The following is a 13,455-nucleotide window of genomic DNA, read 5'->3' as shown; positions in this document are numbered from 1 at the left end:
CCTCACCCAAACCGCACCCACTACTTTCGATTCGAGGCCCTCACAGTCTGACAAGGACGTAGTCGAAACACTGCATTCCTGGTCAAGGGCCGTGAACCGAAAGTGGATGCATCTCAGTTCGGCGGCAAAGACCTCCCTCCCACCCAGTCAAGCCCCTTTCGGCGATCACCCACCACTCAGGTGACCACTCCACCGTGGGAACTCACTTGCGTCACCGGGGAAGACCCCTCCCCTCACCCTGGACACCCTCCACTTGCGACTCCCCTCCACGGCCTCCACCCCCAATGCCCTCCACTTCCCACCTTCACTTGCCTTCCCTCCACTTCCAACGTCCATCTCCACAATCCGCTCTAGTGCATCCACTCGAGTCCGCCCGATACACCGTTTAGACCATCCGCTCACGAATTAACACGAATAATCACTCCCAACGCAACACATCCTTCTAAACCATGCGGCGACCACAACCCTCGCGAGCCCCATCGCACTGTCCACGGGCAAGCTGGTCGACCCTCGCCCCAGAGCTCCAGCTCCATGTCCTCTCCTTCCTTCCCTATCCAGAGCTCGTCACCCTCTCAGCCGTCTCGCCTTCGGTCCGCTCTCTCGTCCTGACCCCAGCACTGCACCGCACTCTCCGTGTCGAGCTTCCCGTCCGACGACCGGGCCTCCTACTGCGCATGCTCCCTCACGTTCGCCACCTGACGATACGGCAGCGGACGCAGTTCTCGTTCCGCTTCCTCCTGCCCTCGGGACCGTCGTCGCCCTCCAGTGACTCATCAGACTCTCGGGACGAGATGCGGGACAGCGAAGGAAGTCGCGAGGGCGACATGGAGATCGGGCGGATATGGGGCGGACTGGGACGGACGGGCCGGCAGGCGCCCTCAGCCTCGTTGGCGACTCATCAGGAGGTCGTGCGATACATATCCAAATGTGAGGCACTCGAAGTGCTGGACATGAGCGGTGTGCGCCTAGCGTGGTCTGGTGTCTGGCCGCTGCTGAAGCCCCCACTGCGCCAACTGACGGCGCGGGGGTGCGGGATCTGCGCACCGACCCTGCCCTCGTCGATGGAGGTTTTCGATGCCGCCTTCAACTCCATCGTCTGCCTCGATACGCTGGGAGCGGAGCGACTCCGCCGCGTCGACCTCGCGTGGAACAATTGCCTCACGTTCGAGGATCTCGCCATGATCTCCTCCCGAGAGCTGGAGTGGGTAAATCTCCGTGGCATAGACGCCATCACCCGCGAGGACGTGCGCCGACTAGAGCGGAGGTGGAATGGGCTGAAAGATGGGGCGGGGATTGAACTGGACACGGAGCACCGGGGTAGAGGGAGGGAGGTCACGCCGCCTCCTGGGCTGATATCGCCCCCGCACACACCGGATAGTTCTATGGACACGGACACCGAGCCCAAGACACCCCCGCCACAGCAGCGGCCTTGGATGCCGCCTAGTCCGCAGAGTCCCCCCTCCCCTGTGCGGATAATGCACACGGCGCTGCTGGAGAGCGACGATGAGCAGGGATACCGCCAGTTCATCCACCAAGTGACGAGTGGCACGGTCGTGGCGCCATAGTCGAACTCAGACTGTTGTAACGATGTTGTAACGAACCACTTTGTCATGGATATTACATACGACCTCTTTGTACCTCCAAAGTCTTGTCAAGTGTATCGGTTAGCTTGCAGTGGGGCGCAACGGAGAATTGAGTTTGGTGGCTCAAGTTTGGCAACTGACTTTGGATTCGGGCGGCAGCCATTCCCTTTTCTCTGCTCTCTTTCACTTTGAAGGCGACGAAGTGCCCTCCCTCTATGTGGGAGACAGTCATCGGCCGAACCAAACTAAACTCGTCTACTGCAGGTTACGGAGAGACAAGTGGCTGCAACCCAAGAGCGAAACCGTGCAGTTTAAACATGTCTCTGTTGAGTCATAATTTCGTGGCGGTATGCGACCTGTACCAAACTCTGGAATCAAACACGTCTTCTCATGTCCGACTCCGACAGTTTCGATATCTGCTCTAAATTACATCCAGAGACCTAGTTGCCAGTTTATGTTAATGAGGGGAGGACGCCACCGTTTCCGTGTGTTCATCCAACTCGTGCATTTTCCCCCTTGCGTTCGGAAGCAACAGCTCGCGGCCTGCGGCTGAGGCCCGACGCCATCTGTGGCTGTGGCGTTAGACAAGTGGAGAAGGAAAGAAACAGTTAACGTACCCTCGCATGGAAAGGCTGGAAACCTTACAAAGCCTCGCACACAGACATACTTTGGAGATAGAAAACTCAAGCCTGCAGAAGTAGCGAGATACAGGACCCCATTGCAGGACCACGAATTGGACTGTGTAGATGAATGTGGCACACTGGCTCGACGGGCATGTCTCTCCAGGTCGACACTTCCCGCAATCACCTTGCCTTAGTCTCGGTAGACTCGTCTTAGCGAGGGCGCCGAGGCTTATCTAGAGCTCATGACATAACTCAGAGACAGCGGAAAGGTGGTTGAACATACATGTACCCTTTCATTTTCCTCCTCCTCCGCTCGTGTCCGTGATGGTGCAGAGACAAGTCGAAACCGTAGCATCGACATTCATATTCTGTAGCATCATATCCGAGCCCCGCTGCCGGGTCGGGTCCAAAACAGTGCCTCTGTGTAACACGCCAAAGCACCAGCGAAAGCGTATCTGTGCAATTCTGCACACATTAGGATTCCCGCATTTCTGGTTGTCGATTGCTCCGTCGGCAGAGACAGGAGGCACAATGTGCTCGGCATCCAGCGCAACCAGCGCAACCAGCGCAACCAGATACGCGACTCTAATTCTGTGGTTGGCGAGTCTGACGCGGTGGTGATATCCCCACGGCTCTTTCTCTCCGTCAACTGTCGCCTCTGCATCCCCCCGCGGGCTCGCGGGCTCAGGCTCAGTTCGCGATAACTGACATACTCGTTCGAGCCTTTCCAGTTCGGCCAGTTCCGCCTCGAACTGCGCACGGCCTCGTACATCTTCCAGTACTACATTCTCACCCTGCGACGTTGCGACCACTTCCTTGCGCGCCTTGCGGGCGTTGCGGGCGTTGCACCCTCGACATCACCGCATCTGCCTAGCTGCCTGCCCCTATTGGTTCAGGCACACCGTGGGGCCACCGTGGGAGACTTTGAAACTAGCGAGGCGCTCCTCCAAGCTCGACAGAGGGCCTTCTCCGCTACCGCCTACATGATTGTGACGGAACTTTATGAACGATGACCCCCGGTCGTTCTTCGACTTCATGACCTCGTCATCTCGTCCCCTCTGGACTCGGTGCCCGTCATCCGTCAGCCTGTCAGTCGGTCAGTCGTATTTCACGTCTGCAACGTGTCTGTAATGACCCTATGTGCCACTCCCAACATCGACTGGTGCATCGGCACATCTAGCCTACACATGACAAGGTCGGATGCGGACGGGGAGCTATGCGGTCGTGGGTCGATATCGGGGCCATTGTGGGGCTGCTACGTTTGAGTTGGGTTTGTGTGTGGAGGTGAAGGGTGTTGGTAGTTAATTTGATTTGCTTTGATGTCAAAGGGGGAGAAGAAAAAGAAAGAAAAGAGAAGAGAAGAGAGGAGAAGAGGATGTTGTTGTGAGAGTGGAAACTTGATTTTGGAGAGACACATAAAAGAGATGGAGATGGACGTGCGTGCGTGCGGGGCTGATTAGATTGCTTGCATATGCGGTTCGCGTATCATATCGCGCTCATTTGCTCCACATACGCGCGCGCTGGCCTCGATCGGCCGCGCTTCTTACTGCTGCCAGCCAGAGTAGCCGCCGTTCCTCGAGCCAGAGTAGTGCTGCTGGCCGTACGGCGACCAGTCGTGGTTCTGGTATCCGCCGTAGGGGTACGACGCGAACGCCTGCTGCTGGGGCTGGTTCGGCTGGTTGCGGGCGCCGGCCGACGCTCCGCCGGGAGCAGAAGTGTTCGACGCGCCAGTCTGGTTCTTGTTGAAGCCGTCATCGGGCGTGCCCGCCTGGGGGCGGTTGGGCTGCGCCGAGCCGGTCGAACCAGAACCGCCGAGGAAGTTGTGCAGACCCTGCTGGCCCGGGTACGAAGCGCCGATGGGCTGGGGAGTCTGCTGGCCCTGCGTGGCACCGGCACCCTGGGGAGCACCGCCCGCCTTGTTGTCACCGAAGCGGCCAAGGCCGTAGGGCTGGTCGTCAAAGCCAGACGACGAGGGGTAGCCCTGGGGTCCGCCGTAGGGCGAGTGGTGAGCAGCCGGGGGAGTCGGCTTGTTCGGGATCGGGGCGGGGGGCGCCTGGGGAGCGGGCTGGCCGTAGAGGTTGCGGCCGGCCATGGGGTAGTACTGCTGGAAGCCGGGGGTGGGGGCCTGGCCGTCTGGGTTCGTTAGCTTCCGGTGTGGCTACAGCTTCTCAACTTACACTGGTAGTAGGGGTTGTAGGGACCAGACTGGTAGTAGCCCATGTTGCCGAGGTGGCTGGTGTAGTAGCCGCCGTGCTGCTGGTGCTGAGGCTGAGCAGGGGCCGAGGTGTGCGAGGGAGCAGGGGCAGCCTTGTTGTCGTCAGTGGGAGGGCGGGGGTAGCCAGTGTTCGAGTACGAGTCGAAGCCGCGGTGGCCGTACTCGTTCTGCTGGCCGTGCTGCTGGCCGAAGAGCTGCTGCTGTCCGCCGAATCCGCCAAAGTGTCCCTGGTCGTACGAGTGCTGCTGCTGGGGCTGCTGAGGCTGGCTCTGCTGCTGCTGAGCAGGGGGCTGCTGCGACTGCGAGTCGGACGAGGCGCCGGGCGTCTGCTGCTGGCTCTGCTGCTGCTGGTTCTGCTGGTTCTGCTGACCCTGCTGCGAGCCGATCTGGTTGTAGTAGTCCTGCTGCTGGCGGTAGCCACCGAACTGCGAGTGCTGCTGGGGCTGCTGCTGAGGAGTGCTGGCCTCGTGGCCAGAGTGCTGGGGCTGCTGCTGCTGCTGGCCGTAGGACTGGTAAGCGGACATCTGCTGCTGCAGAGTGTGCGAGGGAGGGAATCCAGCAGGGTGCTGAGGCTGCTGGGCCTGCTGCTGTTGCTGGGGCTGCTGCTGCTGCTGCTGCGGCCAGGCAGAGGCGCCGGGGGCCTGGGCGGCAGGAGCGGCAGGGGCGGAAGGCTGAGAGGGAGCGGGGGCGGAGGTGTTGGAGGGGGTGGTGGAAGAAGCGGCGTGGGTGGGGCGGGCGGTGTCGGCCTGGGCAGCAGGCCCAGAGGGCTCCTGAACGGGAGCCTCGACGCCGTCACCGTTCAGGCCACCGAAGCTCAGGCTACCGAACTGAACCTCGACGGCAGAGACACCGCTGGCAGCGGCAGGGAGAACAACAGCCTGACCGTCGGCATTCTTATACCGCTGAGCAGATCGTGAGTTGGTGCGGGGCTGCTGCTGCTGGCCGACAGCCTTGGAGGCGATAGGGTTGAATCCGGGAGGGCCGGTGTAGGTCGTGACAGGCTCGGGAGCGGCGGCGGCCGGGGCAGCCTGCTGAGCGGGGGCAGGGGCGGAAGCGGATCCGACGATGGCGGGGTCAGAGGCCCACTGGGGCTCCTCGGACTTCTCGGAAGCGTCAGGGCCGTTAGACTTGGCGGCTTCGTCCTCAGTGGGGGCGTCGAGAGCGGCAGTCGTAGCAGCCGACTGCTCCGTCGAAGGCTCGGGGGCATCAGTCGTAGGTTCCTCGGGCTTCTCCTCCTCGGGCTTCTGCTCCTCCTCAACGGGAGCCTCCTTCTCCTCCTTGGGCTCCTCCGGCTTCGGCTCTTCGGGCTGCTTAGGCTCGGCCTTCGGCGCGGGGGGAGGAGTGGGCTTGGGCTTCTCGATGGGCCTGTGGTCAGCAATGGGGTACTGGCTGGTAACGTACTTGGCAATCTGGGCCCAGGTCTTCTTAGCCGGGACAGCAGGAGCAGCGGGGGCAGGCTCCTTCACCTCCTTAGCAGGGGCATGAGGAGCGGACTTGGGCGCGGGTGCCGGCTTGTCGGCAGGAGCGGCCTTCTTCTGCTGCTGGTGCTTGGGAGCACCGGCTCCCCAGGCTCCCGTAGCGGTCGAGGGCTTGGCGGGGGCAGGAGTGTCATCGGAGACTCCCCAGCCTCCATCGTCCTCGTCGTCCTCGTGCTGGGAAGCCTTCTCAGACTGCTCAACCTGGTTGTTCCAGCCCTCAACAGTGGTCTCGGTCGTCGTGGGCCAAGCATCAGAAGGTCCACCGTCAGTCTTCTTAGCACCGCCGTTCACGCCGGTAAATCCACCGCGGGCTCCGCCCCTAGCTCCGGCGCGTCCAACACGAGCTCCACGAACAGCCGCTGGGTGTCAGCCACATCGCGTGCGCAGGCGAGACAACTTACCCATGCCTCGGGGCACTCCACCACGTCCACCGCGACCACCACCGCGTCCACCGCGAGCTCCGCTAGCAAAGTCGACATTCTCCCAACCTGATCCACCGTCATGTCTGTGAGACTTGTGGGACTGGGCCGACTTGGCGGGCTTCTTCTTGGTAGCTTCGGTGAATTGAGACGCACGGCCTGCAGGTGAATAGATTGCAATGTCGAGTTACAGGGTGTCGTCCAAACGAGGGAGAATTGCGTGCAAGTGACGTGACGTAGTTGGGAAGACGAGAAGTGTGAAGAAATGTCGAGGCGCGAAGGGGAAGAAGAGTATGTTAGCACAGGATGACAAGCGATGCGATGATTGTTTGAGACAATGTTGAGCGACGTACCTTCGGAGATGGCAAGAACAGCCTCCTCGATGTTTCCCTTTGAGTCCTGGAGCGTGAAGAGAAGGTCCTCTTCGTCCCAGGACGGGAAAATGCCTTGCAGCTGCTTGAGCTGGGACGAGTACTTTTTAGAGAGGTCGCCGAGGGAAGCCATGGCGAATCAAGTACCCGGGTTCGGGGGAGGAGGTGGGAAGGGGAAGGGGGGGAGAGGAGACGAGGGTGTTGACGTCGGGGGAGGGGGTTGATGGCTTTGTGGAACCTCTTCGATCAGGTAGGATTGGTCGGCTAGACTCGGTTTGACGTGGCGAGTGTCAGACCGTGAGTCGGTTGTACCAAATGGGATGCTCGGTGAGGAGGATAGAGATAGATGGAAGGAAAGGAAAGAAGGGATCCGAAGTGTAGAGAGAGAGCAAAGCAAAGGGAAGCGCAGGCAGGCGAGCGAGCGAGTGTCCGAGGATCGAGTTGAATGCGTATTACAGAGAGGGGGGGGGCCAAGGAGGCGTTCTAATGCATTGAATATTGCTTCCGCTAGTGAGAGCGCGCAGCAGCCAAGTAGCCGCATTACGAGCCCACTCATCTGCCAGCATTATTGTCCCGCCCAGACTAGTGGGTGCCAGCCTGGGTGCTAATGGGTGCATGGGTGCAGGCGCGCGACCAACCAGGCCAGGCATGCGAGGCGCTCTCCACCGCTGTCCAGGTGTACAGCTCTGCAAGCCCCTGCCCCTGGGCCGGCCAAGCCTTCTCTCTCTCTGCGTACCACTGAATCTGCGTCAATCTGCATTCTCTGGCCAGGGCAATCAGCGAAATCGCCGTACACCCTCGCCGCCAGTGTGGCACTTGCCACGTGGTTCTGACTTCATCCATCCTCACACCTACTCAGTCCTCGTCACCTTGCTCTGCTACGTCGGGTCACAGATCGCAGACCAATAGACCGATAAACATATCCAGCGCGTCGCTCACACAATGTGTACTGTTCTTGCAGTGTCTTCTGCGATGGGCGGCATTGTGTAAAGTTTATCACCGTTTAAGCTCTTGAGTGGCAGTACACTTCGCTCAACAGACCTTCAGCCGGCCATATGCCTGCGCTTGTAGCGGTCGTACATGCTCCTACTAGCCAGCAGCGCACGATCTACTTGACCCTCCGAGATAACAGAGCCGCTGCATACGGTACGTGAGCAGGCGTATTGCTCATGACAAGGCATTGTCGATGCGTCGAGGTGGCCAGATCTAAATATTTTACGTAACATTGTGCAACGTGAGACTCGCGTGAAGGCTACTCAGGCACTGCCAGGCACGACCGCAGACTTCCTGGGCGGGCTGTGACTGGGTCGTAGCAAAATTTCTAGTACCGGACGTCACGCGCACGGCATAATTTCCACATAGTGAAGGTCTTCAACTCAGGCCAGTGTTGCTACAACCACACCTCTTGCTCACGAGGCGAAAGTCAAACACCCACAAGAGCATTACACATCTTTACAACACCCAAAAGCTCGAGTCCGACGTCGACACACCGACTCCCCGGAGAGCACACCGCATTTCGAGATACAGACGACAAGCTCTCGACACCTGTATCCATAGACAATCAACAACTTCGCCACCCTTCCTTACCCACTCACCTGTAACATCTCACCAACATGGCTGCTATCGGTGGCCTCCAGGCCATTGCGCCTGTCCCTCCCGCCAGCGAGATGATCGACATCATCCTCTCTGGCACCATGCGCCGTACTCCTACCGTCATCAGGAGTGGCTTCAACGTGAGCATTGGGACGAGCAGCTGCATCGCAGAATAAGCGTCAACATCGACCGTCTCTGTGATGCCGCTGTGCAGCTCAACTTCACCTAGGAGACCTAGACTGACTCTCAGATCTCGCGTATCCGTAAATTCTACATGCGCAAGGTCAAGTTCACGCAGGACGCCTTCGACGAGAAACTGGGCCGCATCCTTTCCGAGTTCCCGATCCTCGACAACCTCCACCCCTTCCTGTCGTCGCTGCTGAACGTCCTCTACGACAAGAACCACTACAAGCTTGCGCTCGGTCAGATCTCGATGGCTCGTCACCTGATCGCCCAGGTCGCCAAGGACTACGTCCGTCTGCTCAAGTTTGGTGACTCGCTCTATCGCTGCAAGCAGCTCAAGACTGCTGCCCTCGGTCGTATGGCGACGATCATGCGCAGGCAGAAAGACCCCCTTGCCTACCTCGAGCAGGTTCGCCAGCACATCCAGCGTCTCCCCGCCATTGACCCGAACACCCGCACGCTCGTTATCTGCGGTTACCCCAACGTCGGAAAGTCGTCGTTCATCAACAAGATCACCCGCGCCGATGTCGACGTCCAGCCGTACGCTTTCACGACCAAGTCGCTCTTCGTCGGCCACATGGACTACAAGTACCTCCGGTGGCAGGTGATTGACACGCCCGGTGTGCTCGACCACCCGCTCGAGGAGATGAACACGATCGAGATGCAGTCGATCACTGCGCTCGCGCACCTGCGTGCCGCCGTCCTCTACTTTATGGACCTGTCGGAGCAGTGTGGCTACACGATTGAGGCGCAGTGCAAGCTGTTCCACTCGATCAAGCCCCTGTTCGCGAACAAGCCCGTTGTTCTTGTTATCAACAAGATTGACATTGTCCGCCTCGCGGACCTGTCTGCCGAGAACAAGGCGTACATTGACACGATCCGCGAGGACCCGAGTGTGATTGTCGTCGAGTCGTCGACCTACTCTGAGGAGGGTGTCATGGACGTGCGCACCAAGGCGTGCGAGGCGCTCCTGGCGCACCGTGTCGAGCAGAAGCTGCGCGGCAACCGCATCGAGTCTGTGGCGAATAAGATCCACGTCGCGATGCCGCAGAAACGTGACGACGTCGACCGACCGGCGTTCATCCCCGAGGCTGCCAAGCAGAAGAAGAAGTTCGACCCGGAAGACCCGACGCGCAAGAAGCTCGAGAAGGAGGTCGAGCAGGAGATGGGCAACAACCCTTGGATGGGCATCTACACGCAGGACCTGAAGCGGGACTACCTGCTCGCGGACGACTCGTGGAAGTACGACGTCATGCCCGAGATCATGGACGGCAAGAACGTTGCAGACTTTATCGACCCGGACATTGCGGCCAAGCTCGAGGCGCTGGAGCGCGAGGAGGAGCAGCTGGAGCAGGCGGGCTTCTACGCCGAGTCGGAGGAGGAGATGCTGGACAGCGACGAGGAGGAGTTCCTCGACGCCGCGGCGCAGGTACGCAAGCGCAAGGCCGAGATCAAGAAGAAGAGCCAGGACAAGAACACGCTGCAGAACAAGCCCATCATCCCGCGGAAGAAGAAGCACGTCTCGCTCTCCGAGTTCACCCACGGCATGCGCAAGCTCGGCCACGACCCCAGCGTGCTCGAGAAGCGTGCGGCGCGCCTCGTCGAGAAGAAGAAGGCGGCCTGGGAGGCCGCCGAGGCCGAGCGTCGCGCCAACGGCGGTGGCTCGGACTCGGGCGACGACGACGGAGACGTCGACATGGACATGGACCAGGACGTGCCGCGCAAGCGCGCCCGCGGCGTCGCCGCCCATGGCCGCCACAGTGCCCTCCCCGCAGGCCTCGCCAACGAGCAGCAGTACTCCAAGGCCAAGGAGCTGCGCAAGTTTGCCCAGCGCGAGCCCAACCGTCTCGCCAAGGCGTCCGAGTCCGACCGCCACGTCCCCATTACGCGTCCCAAGTGGATGATGTCTGGAAAGCGCAAGGCGGGCACGACGCAGCGTCGTTAAGCCGCATCGCGGAGCGCCGGGCTCCGAAGGAGCACGGTGCGGAGCGGCGCGCACCCCTTCCGCGGTGGAACGGGCGGCGCTGTTGCCACGCTGCGCTTCATTATAGACACTCCATCTACACTTCAAAAAAAAGCAGGGATAACTCGTCCCCCGTCCAAAGTCTTGGTCGGGCTGTATGTACATTTCTTTCCTCCATTTCTCCTCGTAGATACCAGATACCCCTGAATCGGATATGCATAGGATCGCATCGGACTGGTGCTGCCGGGCTAGCGGCAGCGTTTAAGGCAGTAACGCTTGAGTGGGCTGATGGGCAGAACGACGGTATGGGAGGGGTGTATGGCTGTAGGAGGGTGGGGTAGTGACGGTATAAGTCGAGCCCAGGATGCCTTCATCGGATGGTCCTCGAGGTCGGAGACGAGCTTTGCTAGTTTCGATGTTTCCCACGGCTGCCTGGGTCTTGGGGTGCTCATACGACCGCCTACGCCCCTACGCCCCCTTCCACCGCACTGCTAGTTCTACTCTTGGATCTTGCTGGGGGAGGATAAGTACCGGCTTCAGAGAGTCATCGGCCGAGGACCCGAGGACTGCCAAGCGACTCTGGCAATTAACGAGCTACTGGCTCGGATTCCGGAATCACGCGTTGCCTGCGTACGTCGCTTGAACTCATCTACTTTTGTTTGTGGCATCGCGCTCGACTGTCGATTGGCGGCCCGATTAGCGGCCAGCGGCGCGGCCGGCGGCCAGGCTTGTGCAGTGAGCCTGTGGCACTGATGTGGTAGAGTCACGCTTGCAGACTCGCTGTCGCTCGCAGGCTCGCTCGCTTGTTGTCCGAAATCCCGATGCATGAATCTAATGGCTACTGAAACCTAACTTCTACACTTTCTACTGATCTGCCTTCCACAGCGCATTATCTTACAGCCTCGGCCGTCGGCCTTCGGCTGGCGGCCGCCGACCTGCGGCCTAGAGCTTGGCGTGGGTCTGCTTAATGAGGGCGCCGAGGTCGCCGAGCGTGTCGGCCATTGTGATGCCGGCGTTCTGCATGAACTTTTTCTTGGCGAGCGTGCGCTCCTCGGGCTCCCACCACACAGCGCCTGCGTGGCCGTACATGAGGCCGCGCTTCGTGGCCTCGCCGGCGACGAATCCGACAGCCGGCTTCGGCACCTGCCCAGCGGGAAGGTTGCGGACGTACTCGGCGTAGACCTGGGCGGCCTCCTCCTCCATCTGTCCGCCGCACTCGCCCACGATGCAGATCACCTTCGTCTTCGGGTCCTCGATCATGAGCTGCACCGCCTCCCACGTGCGCGTGCACGGGAACGGGTCCCCGCCCAGACCGTACACGGCGCTCTGGCCCAGGCCCAGCGCACTCGTCTGCGCGGCAAGGTCGTACGAGATTGTGCCGGAACGAGAGACAATGCCAATGTCTCCGGGGCTGTGCACGGGGAGGGGCTGGATGCCGAGCTTGACGCGCTCGTGAGGGAAGATGACGCCGGGGCAGTTGGCGCCGACGACGCGCGACTTGTTCTGGCTCCTGAGCGCGGCCTGGACGCGCAGTTGGTCGCGCGTCGGGATGCCCTCGGCGTACGCGACAATGAGGGGGATCTCGGCCTCAATGGCGTCGATCATGGCGTCCGCCGCAGCGTGGACGGGGACGAACAGCGACGCAATGCGCGGCTTGAGCTCCTTGATCGCCTCGCCCATCGAGCCGTACACGGGCTTGCCAATGAACTCCTGTCCGCCCTTGTTCGGCGCGGCGAAGCCGACAATGTTGGTTCCGTAGTCCGAGGCAATCTTGGCGTTCAGCTTGGCCGCGCCCCCGAGGCCGAGCATGAGCACCGGGTCGCCGTTCTTGACCTTCAGGTTGCCCAGGGTCTGCTCGTACTGCCCGTCGCGGGAGAAGGTGACGGGGGTGTCGCGCACGGCGACGGGCGCCTGCTCGGCGGCAGAAGGCTTGGGGAGCTCGGTGCCGTTCTTCTCGGCCTCCTGGGCCGCGATGCGGACAGCTGCCTCAGCAGCCTCCTTCAGATCCGGAATCACCGTGATGATGCCGCTCAGGTCCGTCGCGTCCTTGAGGATCTGGGCAGCGCTCTCCTCGCCCGTACCGCGCAGGCGAGCGACGATGGGGACAAGGCGCTCGCCCGCGTCCCTGCGTTCGCGCAGGAACTTGACCATGCCCTCGGCAATGAGGTCCATCTTGGTCAGGCCGCCAAAGGAGTTGATGAAGATCACATCCGCGTCCGGGTCCGACGTGATCACGCCCATCGCGGCGCGGACGTTGGCCTCGGTCGCACCACCGCCGCCGTCAAGGAAGTTGGCCGCCTTGCCGCCCGCACCGAGCAGGGCGTCCATCGTGCTCATCGCGATGCCGGCACCGTAGCCGTAGCACGCAATGTTGCCTCCCTCGCGCGACTTGTGGTAGAACAGGCGTCCCGCCTCAGCCTGCGTCTCGAGCGGGTGAACCTTGGCCGCGTCGGCCAGCTCCTTCAGGTTGGAACGGTACAGGCCAAAGTCGTCGGCCACAACGTGCAGGTCGTTCAGCTTGCCGGAGCCGACGTCGAGCTTGCCGGTGATGCGGAGCAGGTCGTTGTCGCGCCACGTCTTCCAGAGGCCCTGCACAACGTCCTTGGCGCCCTTCGGGTTGCCGCCGAGCTTGGCGAAAAACGCGTCAGACTCAACGGGGAGCGTGTCCTTGGACACGTCGAGGGGGAGCTGGATCGGTCCGTCGGGCGTCTCGGCCTCGAGCATCGGCTTGTGCGCCACGCGAGAGGCAATCAGCTTGAACGGAATGCCGGAGCCAGAGGTGCTGGTCGGGGTGATGAACGGGGGGAGGTTCTGCAAGTCAGCTTGTGTCCAGTTTGGAGTTCCCGTGAGGCGCAGGTGGGGCTCGGAGATGGAGCGATGAATATTCGCTCTCGCTCCAGTATCAAGATAGCGGGGAGCACGAGACTTGGGCAGCTGGCACAGAAGATTGCTCCGAGCCATCGTTCCAAGTAATAGGGGTACATCCCCGTTACTCGGTGAGCGAGCGCCGAAGTCGGCGCCGCCCAC

General features: G+C 61.1%; 4 protein-coding genes across 4 annotated transcripts; 2 read left to right on the top strand and 2 right to left on the bottom strand.

Moving 5' to 3' along the window:
• Positions 1 to 449: 449 nt before the first annotated feature.
• On the top strand, positions 450 to 1,565 carry A1Q1_01721 (uncharacterized protein; the record flags this gene model as incomplete). The annotated part of the gene is made up of 1 exon (XM_014324760.1): positions 450 to 1,565. The coding sequence occupies one exon, from the start codon at positions 450 to 452 to the stop codon at positions 1,563 to 1,565; it is 1,116 nt and encodes a 371-aa protein (XP_014180235.1).
• Positions 1,566 to 3,749: 2,184 nt separating this feature from the next.
• A1Q1_01720 (uncharacterized protein) lies at positions 3,750 to 6,822 on the bottom strand (the record flags this gene model as incomplete). Its single annotated transcript, XM_014324759.1, has 4 exons — positions 3,750 to 4,339; positions 4,384 to 6,258; positions 6,301 to 6,477; positions 6,672 to 6,822. 4 exons carry the CDS (start codon positions 6,820 to 6,822, stop codon positions 3,750 to 3,752), a joined length of 2,793 nt encoding a protein of 930 aa, XP_014180234.1.
• A 1,480-nt stretch (positions 6,823 to 8,302) lies between these two features.
• On the top strand, positions 8,303 to 10,410 carry A1Q1_01719 (nucleolar GTPase; the record flags this gene model as incomplete). The annotated part of the gene is made up of 2 exons (XM_014324758.1): positions 8,303 to 8,422; positions 8,533 to 10,410. 2 exons carry the CDS (start codon positions 8,303 to 8,305, stop codon positions 10,408 to 10,410), a joined length of 1,998 nt encoding a protein of 665 aa, XP_014180233.1.
• Positions 10,411 to 11,370: 960 nt separating this feature from the next.
• Positions 11,371 to 13,389, bottom strand: A1Q1_01718 (uncharacterized protein; the record flags this gene model as incomplete). Its single annotated transcript, XM_014324757.1, has 1 exon — positions 11,371 to 13,389. The coding sequence occupies one exon, from the start codon at positions 13,387 to 13,389 to the stop codon at positions 11,371 to 11,373; it is 2,019 nt and encodes a 672-aa protein (XP_014180232.1).
• Positions 13,390 to 13,455: the final 66 nt, after the last annotated feature.

Source organism: Trichosporon asahii (assembly GCF_000293215.1).
Source record: "Trichosporon asahii var. asahii CBS 2479 unplaced genomic scaffold scaffold00050, whole genome shotgun sequence".
Lineage (NCBI taxonomy): Eukaryota > Fungi > Basidiomycota > Tremellomycetes > Trichosporonales > Trichosporonaceae > Trichosporon > Trichosporon asahii.
This window is presented reverse-complemented; position numbering and strand designations above follow the sequence as displayed.